Source organism: Coenobita brevimanus, chromosome 54 (genome assembly GCF_032717465.1).
Source record: "Coenobita brevimanus isolate Jiangsu-jjx chromosome 54, ASM3271746v2, whole genome shotgun sequence".
Lineage (NCBI taxonomy): Eukaryota > Metazoa > Arthropoda > Malacostraca > Decapoda > Coenobitidae > Coenobita > Coenobita brevimanus.
The window spans coordinates 2,737,179-2,761,658 of NC_137007.1; the positions used below are offsets into that span (position 1 = coordinate 2,737,179).

General features: G+C 40.7%; 1 protein-coding gene across 2 annotated transcripts in view; it reads right to left on the bottom strand.

The window, feature by feature from the left end:
- Nucleotides 1-2,848: 2,848 nt before the first annotated feature.
- The window catches only part of LOC145401008 (putative RNA-binding protein Luc7-like 1), a 33,078-nt gene continuing 11,446 nt past the window's right edge, over nt 2,849-24,480 (bottom strand). For both annotated transcript variants that reach the window (XM_080273372.1, XM_080273373.1), the window contains 7 exons: nt 22,622-22,720; nt 20,720-20,914; nt 14,415-14,651; nt 13,603-13,697; nt 10,863-11,075; nt 8,241-8,417; nt 2,849-4,889 (listed from right to left, as the gene is read on the bottom strand). In XM_080273372.1, coding sequence (XP_080129498.1) covers nt 4,844-4,889; nt 8,241-8,417; nt 10,863-11,075; nt 13,603-13,697; nt 14,415-14,651; nt 20,720-20,914; nt 22,622-22,720 — 1,062 coding nt within the window. In that variant the 3' untranslated portion in view covers nt 2,849-4,843. The remainder of the gene's footprint in view (nt 4,890-8,240; nt 8,418-10,862; nt 11,076-13,602; nt 13,698-14,414; nt 14,652-20,719; nt 20,915-22,621; nt 22,721-24,480) is intronic.

Sequence of the window (24,480 nt, forward strand, 5' to 3'; positions counted from 1 at the left end):
GCATCGGGTGGTAACCGTAAAACCAACCCATACGTGTTCCCTACGTGTGAACAAGCAGTTTGGAGGAGGGTTAGTGTCCCTACCTGTAAAACAACTAACTTAAAGACAAACGGCCACCCATTACGGGAATATGACGTCTGGCTATATATAAATAGAATACACGTCCATCCATCACCCGATCCTACGTTGCCCCATGAGGAGCGTAGGAACCCGGGGATAGGCAGTTGGTCCCGACATACACGTATTGTGAATTAATTTTAGTGGTTGGATTGTCCGGTGGTAGTGCGGGTGTCACACAATCAGAAAATTTAAGAATGCATGTACATTTTGCTATTTAACTCTAGTTCCGCTGCTCTACCAGCTGTCCTCACTTTCAGCTCATTTTCTATGCCAAAATCACAACGTAACACAATAACGTGCCCTTATCGTTCACCTGCATTGCTATAGTATGCTAAAATGGTCATTAAATTTCTTTAACACCATGATATCTGCACAGCAGTCCTCATACATGAATTTTGATGTTCTTGAACTCTCTCCTCCACCAAATAGGCTAATTGTTTGCCTAACCAGTCCACCCTCATCACAAGCCTTCTCCAAATCCATATATGCAATATACAACTTCTCAACTATTGCCCTCAATGTAAACTATCTGATCTAGCATATACACCCTCTATCCTTTCCAACCCTACTCTGTTCTATCTATCTATCTATTGCCAGACGCCTCAATCCCGTTTGGGGTGGCCACAAACAAATCGCCTCCAAGTCACCCTGTCCCCCGCCATTTCACTCCCCTGCTCCCAACTCACACCCCCCTCTCTCATATACCTCTCCACCCCATCTCTCCATCTCATCCTCGGCCTCCCCCTCCCTCTTTCCCCCTCCACCTCACTCACATACACTCTCTTCGTCAGTCTTTCACCCTCCATCCTCTCCACATGGCCAAACCACCTCAGTGTGTTCCTCATAACGCTTCCTATCACATCCACATCCACACCACAACGCTCCTTTATATCCTCATTCGTCAGCCTGTCTCTCCATGTGACTCCACAGGCTCCTCTTAAATAACTCATTTCCACTGCTCTCACTCTTGACTTGTGTCCTTCCAACAACGTCCAAGCTTCACTTCCATACGTTAGAGCTGGTATCACAATACTGTCATGTAGTAACTTTTTCACTTCCATGCTCACTTCCCTGTTTCTTATCACTGCTTTCAAAGAACCAGCAACCTTTCTTCCCTGCTGTACCCTTTCAAGCACTTCACCCTCCAAACCTCCATCCTTACTCATCACACTACCCAAGTACTTAAACGTACTCACATTTTCCAATTCCTCACCATCCAACCTCGCTGTACATTCACTGACTTCACCTCTCTCAAAGACCATCACTTTACTCTTCCCTACATTCACCTTTAGATTCCGTTTCTTACACACTCTCTCAAACTCATCCACCAAGCCTTGCAGCTCCCCTTCGTCTTCACTCAACAACACGGTATCATCTGCAAACAACAGTACAGGGAGTTTCCAAACACTATCCTCTCTCACCAGGGCCACTCCAACATCCACTACCCTACCTTGTACCTCTTTTATTACCCCATCCATGTACAGATTGAACAACCATGGAGACATGACACATCCCTGTTTCAACCCAACTTTCAAAGAGAAAAATTCACTTAGTTCACCATCCACACGCACTGCAGCCTTCGCACCATCGTACATACTCCTCACAGCATTCAACAACTTCCCATCTATTCCATATATTCTTTAACACTTTCCACAATCCTAGTCTATCCACCCTGTCATATGCTTTCTCCAAATCCATGAAAGCCGCATACAACTTCTTTCCCTTCTCTAGAAACTTTTCCACTAAAGATCTGAGAATGAATATCTGATCTACACAACCTCTGTTACTCATACATATTATCTTCTGTCATGCTCGAACCTTCTTCATATATAAGCTACTATACACCTTACCTAGTATGTTTAATAAACCAGTCCCTGCATAATACTTGTACTCTTGCTTACTATCTTTTCTTCTGTACAAAGGAAATATTACTGCTTTTTCTCCATCCAATCCCTGCATAACTCTTACACTCTTCTTTATTTTCTTTTGTACAAAGGAACCATTACTGCCTTTTCTCAATCTTCTGAAACCTCACCACTTCTTCCCTAACCTCACCCACTTGTGTCGTCTTTTACGAAGTTTCATTAATTGCTGTACAATAAGTGCTTCCCTTCTGCAGATTGTTTCTGATACCATTGCTTTGCCATCAGCCTTCTCCATGCACCAGAAGGTAACTACTGTACAGTCTTTTTCTTATCAACTAGTCACTGATTAAAATGATCTAATTATCTATTGGCAACGTCTTCAAACCTATAGAACACAACCACGTAAACTTCAAACATTTTCCCCACCTCTTCTTTTGTACATATAGCTCTCTTATCTCAGCATCAAGGTACATGAACTCCCTCGCCAGTTCAAGTTCCTTGTCATTCATCAGCATCACAGCGAGTTGTCTTCTCTCACAACAACCATCACTTTATTCTCACCTGAATTTACAGTCAAGGAAAAGTGCTCACACACATCAGCATGGCTCTGCACCAATCTGCACAGCTCCTCTTCATTTACCACCGAGTAGCACAGCATCACCTCCATGCATCAGATTTGAGACGCTCCACCCTTAACTTTTCATCGCAATAGTGTACAGTACTAAACACATCCCTTTCTACATACAGGGTTTAGGTAAATACTGTAGTTCTCCACTCAATTAAACAAACTAAAACTATGCAACAAAATATGTAGAAAGGAATGACAAAAAAGAAAGAAAAAAAAAAGATTATTTGTGATTTATTTCAACATATACTGCTGCATTATTTTCACATGGGAACATAATTACTTTTCGGTTATTCTTTACATCCAAACTAAAGAGCAGTCATGGTACAAACTTTCCAGTTCAATCCCTTACATTACATTGTACGTGACGAATTTGTACACACAGTCCCTCAGGCTACTGCTAAATAATCTACCTTAATATTACTTCATGATTACTATTACTCTTAAAGCAAATGCATAGTATAGTGTGCTGTTTAGTACAATCCAAACTGTAAAACTGAGTGAGATCCAGTTTCATCTTTGTATATAATCATAACCCTGTTTCCCACTGACATGGGGTAGGGAGATCTGATGCAAAGTTCCTTATCTCTTCAGGGATACATGTCACAAGAGAAGAAGGCCCCAGTTCCATCTCCACTGTACAGACAGCCACTGTGTTATGTCCTGAGGATGTGTTCCTTCGTATCGCAACTTTATATACAACTGGGACAGTACACCAAGGAAAACTGGTAAATCAAACTCAGAGGCAGCACCGGAACATAAAAGGGCATTTTTTTCTCTTATTCATTCAGGACTTGTATGACAAAAGGGAACATGAAAAAAAATTTGACAATGAGGACCTACTGAACACTGATGTTAGTGACAAGGGTATTTGTGCCTGAAGTAGTGGGTGGTGAGGCAGCTACAATATACAGAGGCCAAACTTCTGCACTGACCTCCTTTAGTCATCTTTCACAACATACAAGGAACAAAAATATTAATATTACTCCCCTGGTCATTGGGTGTTAAACGGAAGTTATTATTTGATGTAACTAGAGTGGGGCTAAAACTTTCCCCTCAAAGTGACCATCACTGTACCGAACAGTGCCCTAATAATGCCAGCCAATATTTACAAACCCAACACAGCAATATCATTCACACTTCTGTCTAAAGTTATTTTAATACTGTGTATACCAAAGGAATACAAAGAATGGTGCTTTTAACAAAACGTAATTAAGCAGGTGCCTCCCAAATCGTACAAAGTTGGATGTTTCACTTTACAAGAACTCCAATTGCAAAATAAATTACACTATTTAGGATTTTGACACAACATTTGTTTACATCCAATCAACTTTGTTGTAACAATACTAGTAACTAGCCAGTGTTTACATGCGTGACAAGTACATAACATTACCGACCCCTCCATTATCAGTAAAAGGTTGCCAACAAAATTTCTTTCTAAGGGTGCCTACACAGTATAACATATATAATTAGATATGTATCAAACAAATTACACAGCAGTGTTTAAACATTCTTGGTTTCTACAATGTTAATGCTACAATATCATGAACTGCAATACAAACACATCAATATCTACACACTGCACCCAAGGTTAACTGGACCTTGTGATCTTATACAACTGATACAACCATGATTAATACAGCAGCATTAACAGCTGACATATATATATATATATATATATATATATATATATATATATATATATATATATATATATATATATATATAATATTTATTTATTTCTCCTTGCACATGATACACAACTGAATTACAGTCCACACAATAGCAATTACTGTATTTCAATACACTACCAATGTGAATTAACACTGGGTGCAACAAAAATATGTGCAATGATAGAGGCACAGGACAGATGATCGTAGGTTTACATTTTAAAACACTTTTCAAATGACAGACATCTCACCTAATGTATTACAATAAAGAATAGTAACTCTGGAATGTACACAAGGCAATTAATACACAAGGGGCAAATTTCATTAACTTTCTTAGCTGGTATAACTAGAATATATAGGTAACATATTATTCCCCTTGTAACCTGAAAAGGTTAAGACACCCAAACTGTGTACTGCAATTCCAATGATAATTATACAGGTCAGACCTGATACAAGTTAAGAGCACTGAATACCATCAGACTGCATAAGCTTTGTGACGTTGGTTAGTAGAGACAGTGCTGCCTAAGATCACCAAGCACAGCAATACACCAACCCCATCACATTCAGCGGAACCCATCAGTGATCTCTCCATTTTCAGGGCTGCCCTCCCTGAAAATACAACTACAGGATTAGTGCTGAAAAGTGGCTAATGAAGATATATTAATTCGCATAATTTTCCTGCCCTAGGATAAGGTCTGGTAAGGTCTACGAAACAAGGAAAAGGAAGCACTCTAGAGGGAAAAATACCAAGAGTATGGCCAGTGATGGTCCATGACATTCACTCACCATTCAAGGAAATCCTGACTCTACCTCACAGGTTTAAGCATCTGCACACACAGTATTCAAATATACAGAAGTCAAGTCAACTGAACAAAAAAAAAAACTTTGCATCACTAACTGGCTGCTGATCCTCATTACTAATACTTGCATACTTAAAATGTGGTTTATATTATGCCTGTTCTACTTTCCAAGCTAAATCCTTAACCCTCTTAACTATACAGTAACCCCTCCATTTGCGCAAATTCCATGTGAGTTATTTACCATTTGACTGGATGGACGAACCCTACCCAGATTCAGGTGAGGGGAAAAAAAATAAATAAATAAAAAGTGCAAGAAATTCCTGAAACTGGCTTCCAGAACACTGGCCACTGGGTGCTGACATTCAAAGTCCCTTGTGGTGATGTATGTCAACATAGCCAGAGATATTTAAACTGATTCTGCTACTCTCAGTCATGAACAGGTGACCCACTTCTCTCATATTTATCATATCTAGACAACCAGCATTCTTAACAATATAGTTCTATCAGAGAATTCAAAATTCTCACAATAAACCACTCCTAACCACTAATTTCTGTTCTTGTGAACAGGACACTTTTCATAAAATTCCTTGTTGTTTTAGTCAGGTTTAACCTTAAATAATTCTATGACCACTTTACTTAAATCTTAATTACTACCACAGTCAGATTAAAAGCTTCCTAAAATCATTGGTATCTACTGGGGCACTTCATAGGTGAGTGTGAAATGCATAAAGCATTATTACATTTTGAGATTGTACGTGTGTGTATGTCAGTCGTTGTGGGGAACATTATTACCTGGTAACTGATAAATAACCAGTGACCTACTGCACCGGCTGCCCGTATGTTCACGGATACTGTTGCTCATCCATCTGGTTGGATTGGTGTATTAACAGCTACCGTACTGTATTTGGGAGTATTCAAAGCAGTAAGACATTTGTATTGTGCTGAAAACAAAAACAATAATGCAGGTTAGTTGTTTATTGTGGTGTTAAATGCACTGCAACTTGTGCAATGGCTTCTGCCCAATCTACTGTGGCTACTAGTGGAGATAGAACAGACCTCAGCGAGTTCCCATGTTATTCCATTCCCTTATGGTGATTACCACTTATTTACCACCTTGTACACTCTAATTAACCCTTTTTATGCCCAGTGATGTTCTCTGAGGCTGCATATTTACTACACAGAATGCTAGGTATGACTGGGGGAAGGGAGGGGAGGGGGTTGTCAAAAATTTTCTATTTATCTGTCTATAGCCAAACACCAAAATGCTACAAGGGGTGGCCATTTGTCTCTGAAATGGTCGTTTTCCAAGGAAGGGCACTAACTCTCCACCAACCCACTTGCTGACTTGTAGGGAACATGCATGGGTTGTATACATTAAATATTTGGTGATAATGGATGCTTATGCAAGAGGTGGAGTCAGGATTCTGGAAATTTGAGTGATGAATGAGTAAGTGTCCCATTTCAATGGAAATACAGTCAAACCTCCAACTTCCCTGCACCTTGCCATGGGAAGGATCCTAGTTCAACCACAGTGAGGCACAATCTACCACGAAAGGGCACCAGTTCCCTACATGGTGTATGTACTGTACTGTATGCAGGTCCTCTGAAGCAGTTACTTACCTATGGGCAGTGGGTCTCCCCAACCAGGGGTAAACAACCACCACCAAATATAATACATTTACCACCATTTTTCTCAACCATTTCCATTAATCTACGATTACTACTACTACTATTATTGCCAGACGCCTCAATCCCGTATGGGGTGGCCACAAACAAATCGCCTCCACGTCGCCCTGTCCCCTGCCATTTCACTGCCCTGCTCCCAACTCACACCCCCCTCTCTCATATACCTCTCCACCCCAGCCCTCCATCTCATCCTCAGCCTCCCCCTCCCTCTCCCCCCTTCCACCTCGCTCACATACACTCTCCTCGTCAGTCTCTCATCATCCATTAATCAAATTTTAAATTTATTCTTTATATCTGCCTTAAGACAGGGTAAGATATGTTTATAAATTATCCTCTCTGATGCCTTGTTCTCTCCTGGAACCCCTTAGAGAGTAGGGGATGGTTATGACAGAACTGCCCTTGCATACCTCTAACTCTCTTAAACACTCCTCTTTACTTCCTTCTCCCCCACCAGTATGCTTTGCCATGATCTACTAACATTACCCCCAGTATCACTTCCACTAACTTTCTTTGGCACCTTATCAATGAGCATTCTTGTACTGTACAGTATATGACCATACCATATACTGGTATAAGTCCATATCCCCTCAATGTACTTTTTTACTTCCACTCATTAATCCCACATCTCACAGCTGTTGCTCTTCTTCTATTCTCTAATACTCAAATTTCACTGTTACATCATCCACTCTTCTTATGCCTAAAGCTCTTCTGGGAAAGGTAATCTCTACAGCATGCAACCCATCACATACAGCCCAGATTTCACTTCCATACGAATGTCAGCAACCCTATCCTTCCACACCAGGCTCTCTTAATACCCACACTAACCATCCTAACCTTTAAAAATACAACCAAGTTCCCCAATTATCCTTCCCCACTGAAGTAATCTCTCCTTAACCTAACACTCCATTTTGCCATATTTACCCTACATCCTCCCAGATAGTTAAAATTCAGCCTCCTCAAGCATTTGTCCACCCATCCGAGTCCTGCAATCCACTGTGTTTCTTCTCTCAACCCTGTACTGCTGGCCAAAACTACCATGTCATATTCCTTAATTTCATACACCTTGATATAATTATTTTTCACATTCACTTTTTTCTTTCCATACCATCTCCATCAAACACTTATAATGCTACCGTACTTCCCACAGATGGTTGTCCGTAAGGTTGTGGTAGGATTCCAAGACAGACAATGTCTGAACGAATCCATGACCAATGTTCACTGGGAAAGCTCCTGACAGTTCTTCTACTCTCATTTCTTCCCTTCATTTGTAAATCCTATCTCTCCCTATTCTTTACATGCAGGTAAGGGTCTGGGATGATATATCAACACTAACAATGAACTGCTTTCTCAAACATCTACTCACTCTTATACTAGCTTTGCTCCTACCACAGAAGCACCTCACATCATTCATCATACTGCACTTTATTTAGTACCATCCATACAAATTTCAAATTCAAATAAACCTTGTACCTACCTGGCCTCAATCTTGATTTCTGATACAGAAGCAGCTGTGGCAGGATCTGGACATGGATGTTTTCTGTCCTCGCTTCGTAATGTCCTGTCACGCTCCCTCTCTTTATCACGGGAGGGCGATCGCTCCTCCTCCCGCGACCGAGATTTGCGTGAGTGTCGGTATCGCTCGTGACTCCTCCTTCAAGGTGTTCAGCCAGATTAGGTGTGACAAACTTAGTGTGTAATGAATCACCACCTTCACAATAATGATGCCATGTGGTTGAGGAAGCACTATGACCAAACAGCAAACAAAATTGATTTGACATAAGTTATCGAGTGTTCACTACCAATCTTCTAAAACTACTAACTGTGTAACCCCTCTCATCTCCCAAAGTTATCTTGCCATTCTTTGCGATACAAACCAACTTAGATTAAGAAACTGGAATTATGAATATTTTATTGACTGCATGAACTTAAGGACCTTCTGCATAACAACGCCCTTTTAATATGCTAAGGTTAATGTTAAACAATGCAGTTTTATTCAAAGGAAACAGCTACCAGAAAAAACAAGTCATTTTCTTCACTGAAAACATTCAACTTTCTAATACTAAAATGAACCTCTCAAACTTCTACCTATAACCAAACTAGGCACAAGCAACATTATCATTAATGACTAGAAGACAGAAACTATAACACAATTTTTTGATTGTTGCCTCCTTGTCTTAGGCCTGGTGTTTACTGCATCAATTTTCAAACTTCTGCAAGCCGCTATGTCAAGAGCATCTGCTTATCATCCCAACCTGAACCTCCACTTTGAGATTATGCCTCTGTTTACACTAATGTACTGATATAAAAGTTAAACTAATCTTTCAAAATCGTAACCAAGTTCTATACTTATGTCAGTGCTGTATATATAGTATTTAAATGACCTACCATGATGTCAACCCAAAGTACAGTACAGTCAGCTCTCCTAATACACGCAAGATCCTTGCTCAGGTCCTCAGAACTACTGCAACACAGACCGTGGGCTTAAATATGGGATTATGTCACTCCATGGACATATTTCCCACTGCACAGGCCACATGACTGCTCAGAGGCTCACAAGTGTGGTGCAGTGTGATGGCCTATGTGACTGTGATCTAACCCCCCCCCCTTTTTTTTAACTGTTCATCACTGTTTTGGCACATTTAACCCATTAACTGCGCATTAGGTTTCGGGGTCGATCCCCCCCCATGCACAAAAAAACAGGATTTTTTTTTCCTCAAAAATTATTTTTGCTCTTATAAGCTAAATGAAAGAGTGCATGGAAAAGAATAGGAAAACCAGATATGAGTTCATTATTTACCATAGTTTGGCCGTTGTACGCTATTTGTGGACATTTGGGTATAAAAAAAAAAAAAAAAAAAAAAAAAAAAAAAAAAAAGATCACATGATGTAGGTAGCAGTTGCATGCTATTCTTCAAATGATGTAAGTAACAGCTATTGGATTAAGGCCAGTATGAGGTTGGCAGGGTAGGCTCTGTGAGGTCATTAGGGATGATTCATGGAAGGGGCCTGACTATAAGTCGTTTCCATTGGCTCTACAGTTCCCAGTTCGCACATTTCTATACCACTGTTAAAGTTACTGACAAATTACCTGCATTATTGGTGAGCTGACTGTACTACTGTAGCAATGCACTGCAACAGTGTATCTAAGCTAGTTTGAAGTGCATTCTGTCTTGGAAGCTGACTCTAATTACTGAATGTAGGTTTGGTACTGTACTAACTTATGAATTAGAAGAGTAGGGTGAATGATAATGAGCTCTGCACATCAACAATAACCTCTGATGATGACAAAAGTAAGCCAAGCAAAAGTGTCATACTTCATGGGAGCTGATGTGCACCACTTACCCAATAATATAAATGCATCTCTAAATTTATTTTAAAGGATATTCTAAAACTCACTCTTGGTCTACTATGTTTTTATTAATGAATAACACTTTCGCATAAATACATGTGTCTTCATCAGATTAGCTTTTTACAAGTAGAAGTTTCCTGTTAAACAGGAAGTACTCGTAAAATTTAGGTCAAAACAGTAAAATCTAATAACAACAAACTAAAAAAAAAAAAATAAAATAATAAAAAAAAAAAGAAAGAAAAAAAAAAAAATCTAAGTGGAAGTGCAAGTTGTGATAAAGTAGGGCAAAAGAACAAGCTGCACTTACAGGGAAATGAAAAAGGACTGGTAGATTGGGTGATATGGGAAAACAATTTAAATGACAAAAGAATTGTACAGACAATTATAGTGATTTTCCTGTCTTGCCTTACACTGGCAAACCAGCTTTAATATTCACTGGCTTAGCATTATGGTATCTAAGGAGCTATAAATACACGGGACAGCACTTGTTAGGTCTGAACAGTTTGTGTTTACTGCTACTTAAAAATCTGTGTCATTACTGGTACTGAACAAGCCAACTGTTATCATTACCACAATATCAAGGTTCTTTCTTATACTGTACTTACGGCAGTGGCAATAATGAGTTCCATTTACTGAAACCACAACAGCTGCATGGGGGTTAAACTCATCAGTACCATCTTACTGAAAACACATCTCTGTGATAACTAGAATAACAGACCTTGAAAAGTCCAACATTTATTAGTTTACCTTCGATCACGTGACCTTGACCTTGAGCGTGACCTGTAATAGCGATCACGTGACCTGGAACGATGGCGGCGTCTCTCACGTGATCGTGAACGAGACCGTGACCTGCGGCGCCGCTTGTTCTCCCCGCTGCTGCCTTCACGGTACCGGTCACGACGATCCCGATCACTACTTGCATTCTCTCGGTATCGGTCTCGTTCACTTCGATCATGGTCCCTGGTCAAAAAATGAGTTAAAAAACTTACAAATACCCAACCAAAGATTCCACTGCTATTTTGCAAAGTCCATGTATATGAGATACTAGTAAGGAACAAATGAACCTTATGACCAAAGTAAATCTCCCTTGATCAAAACTACAGCCATACAAAAACGATAGTAACCCGTGCAATATGACCTGCAATTGAATGGGGCAAATCATCAATACTGTAAAACGAACATAATATCAGCTTCCACCATCTTACATGCTATTCATGAACATAAAAGTCAAGTGGTATGAAGGAAAATTAAACTACTGATGGAAAATAAAGGATAAGGAATAATGTGATTCATGAAAGATGTGGGGCAAGGCAGTGTGGGGACACCAGTGTCAATGTGTGCTTTGATGGCGTGGTCATGTGGAAAGAACCGGTGTGAACAGTGATGAAAAGGATATAGCCTAACAAGTCTGAAGGTGGGAGGAGATCTGAGATGCCAGAAAAGAGGACACAAAGCTATGGAAAATGGATGTGTGAGAAAGAGAGGTAAGGTGATATCACTAAGGAACAGACATGCAATCAAGATGGAAGGATGAATTTTGTATGCAAGTGTATGACCAGGATTTGGTCCCCCTCCCCTTTGATTTGACAGTCGCTGGACTGACTTTCACATAAGCTCACATGTAAACAATGGTTTAAGTAACTGCTGCAGGACCACAACCTGGGAAACTGTTGTGTGTTAAATTGTAATATGTGGTTCCTGTTAGGCAGCTTCTCTGTCCTGTATCATTGATACCTAAATAAATAAAATGTAAAGCAAAGTATTTATACTATCATCTTGCACCTTGCAAAGTATTTTATTCCCCATCCCATTCCAGATCCTTCTTGTCATGAGTCAAACTAAGTTCATCAACAATTCTGACTCATTACACCAACTGTTAAGAAAGAAGAGTAACACTTAGCACAGTGTATGTCATGATCAGCACAGACACCTTGGACAGTGTACAATACAGTGTGAAATTTCCAAGTTCATTCATTCATTCATTCATTGCCAGACGCAATGTATCCCAAACGGGGTGGCCAAGAGCTTAGAGTTAATTGTTTTACATGGAGGGGCACTAATCCTCCACCAACCCCACTTGACACGTGCTAATTATTAATACTAAAATTTCTTAATGATATTTCAAGAAGAGCATACTTGCATTACTGAATGTAAGAGGAAAGTCAAGCAGACACTTATACAAAGCAGAAAGACAAGTTGTAGGTACGGAAAACAAGGTTCCTTTTGTCCTAGTATAAAATTAATACATAAACCAGAGATCGGGTATGCCACTGCTTTCCCTGTTTGTTGCAGTAACTACTGTGATGGACTCTGCTAGAGGCAGGTGAAAAAGTAATGGAATAAGCCATCAGCATGTACATGGATACTCTTAAATGTATGCAGTAGATGGTGCAAAAGGAACTGCCAATTACATACGGATGATGTAACAGGTACCTGGGGAATATGAAATCATTTTGGAGTTTAATGGAATACCTGAAAAAATGGTTGGATGGTAGGTCTAATCCGCATCATATGTGTGAAAGAACATTACTGTTGATGAAAGAACGTTATTGTTGATATTGGAGAAAAGTGTAGAAACTGTAAAACTCTTCCTTTTTATGGACAATGCTATTTCTGACTTCTCTGACTGATATACACCCAGAAATGAAAATTGTGTTTTTGCCAACCAATATATCATCAGTGCAACCATTCTACTTATAAATTATCTCTAACATCCTGAATTATTGTCGGGAGTTTCAGATATCTCTGTGATAGGTGGGGGCGCTAACCATCTACTCACTTGATGTGGTGCTGCTTTCAGGTGTCAGCCCTTTCCTCTCTTCCTTCCTTCTTTCCTCTTGTCTTACTTTTCTTCATTCTTTCCTCTTCCTTCTGCCTACGGGTGACTTTACATTCCCCTACTGTCTTTCTTTCTTTCATTCTTTCTGCCTATGGGTGACTCAACACTGAATGACATGCCAAATGGTTTCCTGTACACCAGGAAACCATTTATTACACTGGGTGGTAACCATATAACCAAATTATGGTGCCTGGCGGTTTAGTGGGTAATTAAGGAGCTTCAATCGGAATGAGCCTGTGCACATTTATATCCAAGGGATAGTTGGGGTTTATTGCTCATGTAATACTATTCAGGGATGTGTGAGGTTGGTCACTCTCATCTTAAGTGCCAGGACCAACTTGCCTAGCCACGGGTTCCTATGCTCCTCATGGGGAAACACAGGATTAGATGATGATGATGATGACTTTTTAGATATCTACACATTACCATATGCTGCTAAATGTCAAAACAGAGAGTAAAGTTAAAAAGACATCATTCCAGGGGAGAATACCTGGTGAACCTGGCAATCTTCTGAAGACTGGTTTAAAGGTAAGATGAAAGCTATCTTTCACTTGCATGTGTACTTCATCAAAAACTTACAAGAGTATCAAAAGATAGTGTTTAAAATAAAGACCACACACGCAATGACCTCCACTCTGTATGTCTCACCTAGTCACATCATAGTCAGCAATTTCACCAAAGCGTGCAGTCCTCTCCAGCTCTCTCTCTTCCCGACGCTTCTCACGACGACTCTCCACAGTTTTCTGTTGGAATTATTGAGCTGTCATTCAAAGGAAGTTTGCAGTCTTGTCTATGCATGACTAATACACTGAGCAGTAAAAGTATCATTACAAGGATGTTACTTCCACCATCTTTCATCTGGCAGCTCTGTATCAGCAGCAGACTGACTATAATTACCAATATATTCAGCCACAATTAAAACAATAATTTCTTGGTAAGAAAGCAGCAAAGTTCAAAGGCATCAAAACACTTTCAAACTGTTTCCATGCATGAAGAAATGGAAACAAACACATTTGCTAAGAAAAAATGATTCAAGAATTACACCTTGAGTAGACAATATCTTGCTGTCACAAAAAAAAAAAAAAAAAAAAAAAAAAAAAAAAAAAATCCATACACCAGATTACAAGTGTCCTCCATTAAAAAAAATCTGCAACAGTTGGACTTGAACAGCCATAGGCTGAAGTTTGGGGAGAAACCACAAGTCTGCCATATGATGGTTGTGATATGAAATCAGTGTTTCATGAGGCATACTCTTCATCATACACACAATACCACAGTTGCATCCATTAACTACTGCCTTCAGCATCTGGGGTGTTTTGAATGCAACAGTCAGACCTTCGTTCATACAAATAATAGCATTTGCATCAATTAAGCCAATACAAATATACCTATACGTAACAAAATGTAATTGCATCTCAGAAAATCTTCCTACAGGTTCTCCACCAGCATTCATTATTTACCTTGAGTTCTTCCAGCTTCTCACGGATTTTGATGAAACCAAGATGGAGCTTGCCACCAAAATGGTCTGCCAGACGCCGGTCATTGTCATGAATACCCAGATAGGCAGAACAGACCTCACACACACGCAGCTTCTGTTGTTGATAACTGGAAGCTGGCATGGAGTTGCGGTATTCCTGCTCTGCTGAAGCCTTCCTCTTCCGTAGGTCTTCCACTTCTTCCATGAGCTTCATGCTTTCCTGTTATGGAAAAAGATTTCAGTTATAAAATGAGGGAGGAAATGTCAAAAATTTTATACAACTAACATCATCCTAACTCAGTTTTTAAAGATCTTATGGAATCAAAACATCCCGAGCAACCCTTTGACTATATGAAAAAAATCAAAGAAAAAAAGGTCCAGGTGCAGTTTCTCTCATTTTCCAGTACGAGGTGAATAATGCATTTCCTTCCATATAATGTACACCCCTGATTTGGGAGGGGAATTAATTTTTTTTTTGGAAAAAAAAAAAAAAAACTAATTATTCACATTCAATATTCACCCATTTGCAAGGGAAAGCAATTTTACATTAAATTATTTAATATGGGGCCTGGTGTTAAGTGGGTAATTAAGGTGTTCCAATTAAATTTAGCCTGTGTAAGCTTATATCCAAGGAGTGGTTGGGGTTTTCGCTCATATAATGCCACTCAGTGATGAGTGAGTGGTCACTCTCATCTTAAATGTCAGGACCACCTTGCCTTGCCCTAGCTCCTACGCTCCTCATGGGGCAACGTAGGATTGGATGATGGATGGATGGATGGATATATACATATCTGAATAAAAAAATAAATAAATAAATAAATTAATAAAAATAAAAATGCTCACAGCTCTTGTACCTTGGAAAGTAAATATTAAACCTAAGTCATACCATTGGTGGAACACTGCCTGTGTGTGTGTGTGTATTTACCTATATGTAGTATACAGGAATTGAGCAATGCTCGTGTTGTCCTGTCTCCATATCCACATTTATCAAGTCTACCTTTACACACATGAATTTTTTCTCAGGCACCACCTCTTTGTCTAAGTCATTCCAAATATTTAAGTATTTACCTAATATACCTAATTGTGATATACACAGAATGTACTATGCTCGTGGGTTTCCGTCGCTGTTTCTCAGTAAGTCAAATTTAGCTTTAAACTCGTTTAAGTTTTTAGACTGGACGATCTCTTTGTCCAGGCTATTCCTTAAGTCTATACTTCTGTAAGGAAAGCTATATTTCTTGATATCCTTCAAGCAGCTTGACTTTTTCAATTTCATTCCGTGTCCTCTTGTTGCTCTCTTATCCCATACAAACAGATTTTCTTTGTCAATTTTATCTACTCCCACCATAGTCCTGAACACTGCAATCATGTCTCCCCTCTTTCTCCTTTCCTCTAAGGAAGGCAAATCCAGCTTTTCCAGCCTCTCTCTGTATGACAGGTCTGCCAGACTGGGGACCATCTTGGTTGCTGTTCTTTGTATTCTCTCAATCTTGTTTATATCTTTTTTTTTTTGTGTGGGGACCACACTACCGCTGCATATTCTAACCTGGGGCGGATCATGGCCACTATCAATTTTTTCATCATCTCCTCATCCATATAATGAAATGCTACTCTTATGTTAGTCAAGAGTTTATAAGTCTCTCCAACTATCTTATTAATGTGCTTTTCTGGTGACAAACTATCTTGGACCAGCACTCCCAAATCTTTCTCTTCTCTCCTTTTTGTGATTAATTCATTACCCAACAAATAATTCAGTGATGGTCTCTTGGTACTTTTACCCATTTCCTATATTTTACATTTCTTTACATTAAATTTCATTTCCCACGTCCGGCTCCAATCGTGTATCCTATCCAAATCCTCCTGCAGTATTTTACAATCCTCCTCAACCTCTACCTTCCTCAAGATCTTTACATCATCAGCAAACAGACTTGCATAACTGTTCACTCCATCTACCATATCATTTACGTAAATCAGGAACATTACTGGCGCCAACACCGAGCCTTGAGGGACTCCACTTGTTACTTCCCTCCATCCAGACATCCTATCCTTTATTACTGTCCTCATTTGTCTCTCTCAAAAAGTCTCTCATCCATTCCAGAAGTTTCCTCTTCAGTCCTCCTATATATTCTAGTTTCCACATTAGTCTCTTATGAGGTACCTTGTCAAAGGCCTTCTCTAAGTCTAAGTACACACAATCCACCCAACCATCTCTCTCCTGTACCACGTCAATCGCTCTTGAGTAAAAGCTCAACAAGTTAGAAACACATGACCTTCCACTTCTGAATCCAAACTGACATTCAGCCAAACTATTCATCTCTTCCAGATATTTTATCCATCTATCTTTCAGGATTCTCTCACACAATTTTGCGACCATGCTGGTTAGAGACACTGGTCTATAATTCAGGGGTTCTTCCCTGTTTCCTCCCTTATAAATTGGTACCACATTTGCCCTCTCCCATTCTTGTGTGTGTGTGTGTGTGTGTGTGTGTGTGTGTGTGTGTGTGTGTGTGTGTGTGTGTGTGTGTGTGCATACCGTCTGACTCGCATGTTTAGACCTGTCTGCCACAGCTCCATGAGAAACACTGTTATGTAGGTATTTTTCATGTTTCTTTCTAACCATGGTGATATAATATATTCTAAATATTCCGTATTTTTTAGTTCATCTATTTCACCATTTACAAGTCAATAAAATCTGGGATATGACCATATCTTTGAAAAATAATTACAGCCTTAGTTCATGCCTAAAATGGTGCAGAAATAAGTGTAGGGTCACTGGATCATTGGGTAAAACAAACGTCTATATATTTTTCATAATTATACAGTCGATTCCGATTACTGGATAATTTTTACCCTCCAATACTGATACTGAAACTGGCTTTTGCTTGCTGATTTACGGCACCAGATATGAGTAAAACTGAAGGCAAGCAACTAGCTACGTACGTTTACAAAGGAGATGGCCTGGCGTCATGCATCTGTGCGCATGTTTACATAAAGATTTTATTTTCCTCACGAGTTACAGGCCCAAAGAATATATTCTTATTTATGGTACTAAAAGTGAGAGTGGGATGCATGGATATGAGGAGAACAAAGAGCAGGTGACTAGGCACTTAAGTTACAAAATACTGCAGACAACCTGGCACCATGCATCTGCCTGAATATTTAAGTACCACACACATTTTATTATTTTCCTCACAAAGAGCTACAGACTCTAAGAATATTTTACTATTTATTAAAAGTGACAGTGAGATGTGTAGATGGATATGAGTTTAACCGAAAGCAGGCGAAAGCTACGTAAGTTACATAAGACAAAGGGGGCAGCCAGGTGGTATCACCCTGGCAACGTCTGCATGCATATTTACAGAAACATTTAATTTTTCACAGATGGAACAACAGGTACTAAGAGTATTTTATTTATTAAAAGTGAGAGTGATACACCATTCCCCCACACCCATGCATTGCTCCATCCCCAGTCATAGTAAATGATCGCCATTTATTTACCATTTTGTACACTCTAATTAATCCTTTTTTGTGCCCAGTGATGTCCCTAGAGGTTCTATGTTTACCACAATAAAAATTAGGAATGATCTTGGGGGAGGGATTTTTTTCAAGAGGGCAAAAAGGAGGACCTATCGATGAACATGGTTTATCGTAGTTTACCACTGTTCAACGTTGCCGCCGATATTAATAAACGTAGCCGAGGGGTTTGATTAGGCAGAAAGACTGTAGGTGTACTGCAGATTAATGGCTTCCCCTCTATCACCAGTGGAGTGTAACGTGGGCCGCTGCTAAGTAAAATTGTATTTTGTCGAGAAAAGTGAATTGATAGCTCTCTCTCTTTCTCACATTCCCCCTTTGTGTATCGTAAGTAAGGTGAGTTACAGAGTTTACTGTACACAGCTATATCAAAGTGCTGTGTGGGTGGTGGCGACCATCATCCACTCAATTGATGTAGTGCTGCCTACTTTTTCCTTAGCCTTTATCATTCTTTTTCTGTGCCTGTCCTCCTCTCTTCCTACTTCTCCCATCTTTCTTGTCACTTCCAATTGCTGTTCTTTCCTGTACAGGTGGCTTTACATTGAGTCACAAGCCAAATGGTTTCCTGTAAGCCAGGAAACCATTTACAAAGCTAGGTGGTAACCATATAACCAAACCATATGTGCTCTACGTGTCAACAAGTGGGTTGGTGAAGGGTTAGTGCCCCTCCCCGTAAAACAAATAACTCATAGTTAGGTGGCCACCCCTTACGGGATTATGGCGTCTGGCAATAGACAGACAGATAGATGACTGACAGCTTAACGTAGAGTGATGGCAAACCTCCCAGATGACCCTATCTCCTGCCTTCTGCCCTCGACTGTATTCTTGGGCTCTCTCTAACCCCTTCTCTCTGGCTCTCTCTCTGGTTCTCTAAGCCTCCTACATGTGATTTCGGACTTATATCCCCCTCTGGCTTCCGGCTAAAGTGTGTGGGTGTAAGTGTGCATGTGTATGTGTCGGTCATATATCCGGCACCTGATTAGAGGGGTTTGGCATTCTTGATTAGCCTAGACCAGGGGATGTGTTGCTGTTGCTTCCTGGAGGACTCAGACATAACTACCTGTTTCACATATTGTTACCTATAGCTATCTAGTTATACAGTTACATATTAACACCTGTTACTGTCAAAGATGAGGGAGAGTGGCCATGTGCAGTTTGCCACAAGGGCGTGGGAAGTAATTCCATCTTGTGCGGCGTGTGTGATAAATGGGTGCATAAGAGATGTAGTGGTATCAGAGGTAGACTGCGAGATAATGCTAATTTTATGTGTACGGAGTGAGCAGGTGGAGATTGTCAGCCGTGAAAGGATTGAACTTGCTGGTGAATCTCTTGAGTGTGTGGAAGAGTTTTGTTACTTAGAAGACATGTTGTGTGCTGGAGGTGGGGCTAGAGCTAGCTCTGTGGCTAGAAAGAGAAGTGGTTGGAAGAAGTTCAGGGAGCTCTTGCCTCTCCTGACATTGAGAGGACTCTCCTTACATGCTAAGGGGTCTTTGTATGCAGCATGTGTTAGGAGTGTAATGCTGTATGGTAGTGAGACCTGGGCAGTGAAGAAGGAAGATATTCGCCGGCTCAGACGTACAGAAATGACAATGATTAGGTGGATGTGTAGTGCGTCCCTGCGTCCAAGACCTAGAGGGGCTGGGTTTACGATGGAAGAGTTGAGAGGTAGGATGGGACTGGAGTGTATTGGTGTTGTGATGAGGAGAGGTAGATTGAGATGGTTTGGACATGTGGAGAGGATGGGGGATGATAATTGGGTGAGGAAGGTGAGAAGTGTTAATACTGGGGGTGGGGTTATTAGGGGTAGACCGAGAAAGACATTGGACGAGGTCATTACGTGTGACCTCAGGGTTATGGGACTGAACAGGGAGGCTGCAATGGATCGTGCAGCGTGGAGCGCCGCCATTAGGTGACCAAGGCCGACACATGCAAGCATGTTGGAGCCTTTAAAAACGAAAACGAAACATAACACTGTTGTAACATATTATGCCTACAGACTTTGGGAAAATCTTTTGGATTTCACCCTACCAATTAGCCTTATAACATGGGCTTCTATGGTACCATTTGTGTGAATTCCATTTCCACGGAACAATTCAATGGTACAGTAAGCAACAATAACCGTGTCGTGAAATTTGGTGAAAACATATGCTAATGGGCTAAGCGTCTGGTACATTCCGTCGTCTTTCATACAGACGGTTCATAATGTTTCACGAGTTACATTTAATCTTCGGACAAAACCACGACACGACTATTGTTGCTCACTGTATTGAGCCACATAACTGAAGGGGTTATTGTACACATTAACTATAACCATCTAACTTCTCAGTTTATAACACCACCTCCTAATTTCAAAATCACAAACACTCTTTCACCACTCTATCTCATACATGCTTAGTTAACTTTGCAAGGTATCACAGGGGTTGTCACAGAAGCTACAAAGCTGAAGGTGTGGACTGGGAGTTCTCCAATCCTCTAAATCTACCTTGCAATGATCTAAATGACCCTTTTATGACATGCAGGGAACTCATGTAAATATACCCTTTAACAGTCCCATTACTACTGGTCTCACTCTTGACTTTCACTTTCATGTCATTCCAGTCATACACCTGTATGTTAATGTCACTCACATACAATCTTCTTGCAGTTTCCATTCACAGTCCACTGCTTTGTATCAAGCCCTTCACAGCACCCACCAGCCATCTTCCTTGAACCACTCTGTTCTCTCCTTAACCTTATATACCATGCCGTACCAACCTCAACCATTCCATCAGCTCCAAGGGACTCTGCACGAGCCAACTTCTTGCCTATTTGCTCTGCCAGGTCATGAACTTTGTTGGCCTTAGCCGCCACCTCCGCACTCAGCTCCTCCTGCGTCTCAGCCAACCGCTTCTTGGCAGACTCTGTTCGTCTATCACAGTCCGTGATGAAAGACTGCAGGTGTTCCATAGCCTGTAGTTGAAAGAATATTTCAAGAGAATATTATGAGGTAAGATACAAAATAGTGGCCAACTACAAATACTGAATTTCTGTCTTTCTTATAAATGCCAAATACATAAAATAATTTCTTTAACCCCTAAAGACCTATGGCTGTCAAACGACAGTTATGGAAAATGTAGCATACAGTCCTATGGCTGTCGATGGTACAGAGGCAGTAGGTAGCACCGCCTCTTTTATGACATACATGGGACCTGGGCAATAGGAACTATGAGATCAGGTGGTGGGAGTTATGATCTGACCCCCTCCCAGGGTGTGGTGACCCCCCCCAGGTGGTGGGAGTTATGATCTGACCCCCTCCCAGGGTGTGGGGACCCCCCCAGGTGGTGGGAGGCATGATCCAAAACCCTCCCAGGATGTGGGGACACCCCCCCTCCCCAGGCCATCTCTCCACCTCCCTTTGTCCTAATGGATCCTGTACAGTCGCTACTCGTTATACGTTGATCTGGTATACAATATTTCGCTACAACGATAACAGAAAAGTTCCACCCCAAAATCCGATTTGCGATGAATTTCCTGCTATAACGATATCGCCCTTGGAAAATTTCGTACAAAGTGCCAGGCACATGCAAGGCGACTGTTGCTTGTCTCAGGCAAGATAGCAGCCCCACCATGCAGAGCATTGTTTTGGTTCAGTTGCGGTCCCCCCACCCTTTCAAAACCCTGTCTTTTCCACTCGTTCACGTGTGTCCCCGTTATCGTCACCTCTTAGCCAAGCATCGTGCTACAGTAGGCCTATACATTGCGTAGCACCAGGCCAACCTTACGCGTGTGACTGTTGTGTTGTTGCAACGATTAACTGTATGTGAGTAACGCTGCCTGTATTGATGTGGGAGTGTTTGTTTTGGTCGTGGAGATGACTTGGACCGACAGGAGGTGATTAAGGTGGGCTGTCATTTTTGTTTTGGGGAAGGTGGCTTTGGGAAGTTGAGTTGATGCAACCCCCCTTTTATAATGTATTTCAATCATCCAATTAATGATAAACTCATTATACATTAAGGTATGACCTGACGTAACCCCACCATATAATGAGTAGTGACTGTATTCTGTCTTCTCTCACTCAAACTACCCCCCCATACCCCCTCCAGACCATATTGGGTGTGTGTGACAGACATTCCCCCCCTTTCCCCCCCTCCTGATGTCCTGATGCCTCCCCACACTCCCTCCACCTTCCTATTCCCCCTTATTTCTCAATGACATCTCATTCTTGCTCAAAGTCAGGAGTGACTTTTTTTTTTTTTTTTTTGACAGTCGATTGTGCAGTAACCATTAGACATATGTGAGTGAAATATACATTTTCTGGTGTGTAAAATCATGCTCTTCAAATCTGTAAGACCAAAATTTACTTTGGTGCATTTTTTTTTTCTCTCTCTCTCTCTCTCTCTACATTATATACAAGGGATAAAAATTTTTATTACTGACATTCTTTGAAGGTTGATATTGCGGTAACCGTATGTCACATGAGTGAAACATACGTTTTCAGGTGAGTAAATTCAAGCTCATGAAACCTGTAAGAACAAATTTATACCTTGGTGAAAGTTCAAAATCGAACCCTTTTTTGCGATTTTGGGGATAGGGGAGCTGGGAGATTTATGGTCTTTAGGGGTTAAACAAGAGTATTATAACATGCTACCAGTACCAAATTCTGGTTACTGTACCTACATCAATATCATAGAAGTAATCCTTCATCGCAGAAGCCTGCTCGTAGTCAGCTCGCAGGGCCAGGTCATGGACTTTGGGGCATTCACCCAGGTCCATTCGCTGTAATTAGAAAGTGTTAAATTAGTTACTGAAATGGATTACGCAAATGCATGGGAATCTATAAGTAACATAAATGTTCTGCTAAACAACACACCACTGTCATAAAATTATCCCTGCTAATATGATTACCAGTACATCAGTCCTGAATGACACACCTACCATATACAAGGTCTGTCTAAAAGAAACCAAACTTTCTGAATATTGCACCAACTAACCAGCTTAGTGTGATCACAATGGGAGTGCTGCGTAGCGGCAACACTAGCCACATCATGCCATGTCACTTAGTCATCGAGATACAAGCACTTGAACGAACATACTTAACCGGCACCGTCCTGGCGACGTGAATTAACGTCTGCACATGATGTGCACTCATGTCCCAGTGACGTGAATTAACGCGGCAACATTGCAAGGTCCCTAATTTGCACAATTTTCAATTTTCGCAAGTGATTTTTGGCACATATACACGGGACACCTTCCTCTATTCCTCTACAAGATGCCAAGCAGGAATAATGCCTTACACCGCATAACCTCCCCCCCTCCCCTGTACGCCATTGTCTCGGCAATTCACCTGTTACCAGTGACCTGGCCAATAAAGACATTCAGGGGCAGAGTGATTCCCCAATCGATGACAATGTGGAGGACAAAGTTTACATAGCATTAGAGGAAGAAACAGTCAGAAATGATGATCAGGTAATGTGGAAAAAAAAAGGTCATGAATGGTGAGGAGTTAGTGAGTGAAACAATGCTTATAATGCCTATATTACTGTTTGAAAACCAATATACTCTTGTACTACATATAAATTCGTACCAAGTAAATAAATAAATACTGTTTATGAGTGGATAAAATAGTTACCCTCCCATAGAACTCGTTTTCTTTGGTGCCAGCCTGTTAGAAAACCCAGTCAGGTAAGGAAGTACTCGTACCTAAATCGAGTATTTTAAACCTCAGGTGAGCGATTTCTCTATGAATTTTCAGTGTTTCTCACCAAAAGCAGATGTTTGAGCACCCAAAAAAAAAAAAAAAAAAAAAAAAAAAAAAAAAAAGGTCCAAAAATGTCGGGACTGGGGCGTACCACTGCCCAGAAAACGTCGGGATGGGGCGGGTTAATGCACTTAGCAATTTGTTGCAAGCTGAATAATGAAGGACTTTGATGACCAACATGTATGCATGAAATTCTGTTTCAAATTGGGAAGAACTTTTATGAAGACTATTCAAATGTTGCAACAGGCTTACAGGGAGGGTTGTTTGAGCAGTAAGTGTACTTGGCAATGTGTTGCAAGCTGAACAATGAAGGACTTTGAAGATCAACATGTATGCATGAAATTCTGTTTCAAATTGGAAGAACTTTTATTGAGACCATTCAAATGTTGCAACAGGCTTAAGGGGAAGATTGTTTGAGTTGTACGCAATGTCACAAGTGGTTACAGTGGTTCAGATCAGGAAGAACATCCACCAAAGACAATCCCAAATCTAGATGGCCTTGCAGGTCAATAAACGATGATCATGCTGAGAAAGAATGTGCTGTGATCTGTGAAAATTGTCAGTTGGCTGTCCGTGAAGTTTCCAAAGAAGTAAGCTCCACACGATTTTAACCAAAAACCTGAAGATACATTGTGCTGGTGCAAAATTTGTGCCACATCCGCCGGCAGATGAGCAAAAAGAGAACAGTGTCAGTTAGGAGCTAAATGTCGTACAAGGTGATGAAATGTGGGTGAACGGCTACGATGCTGAAACAAAATGGCAACTGTTGCAGCGGGTT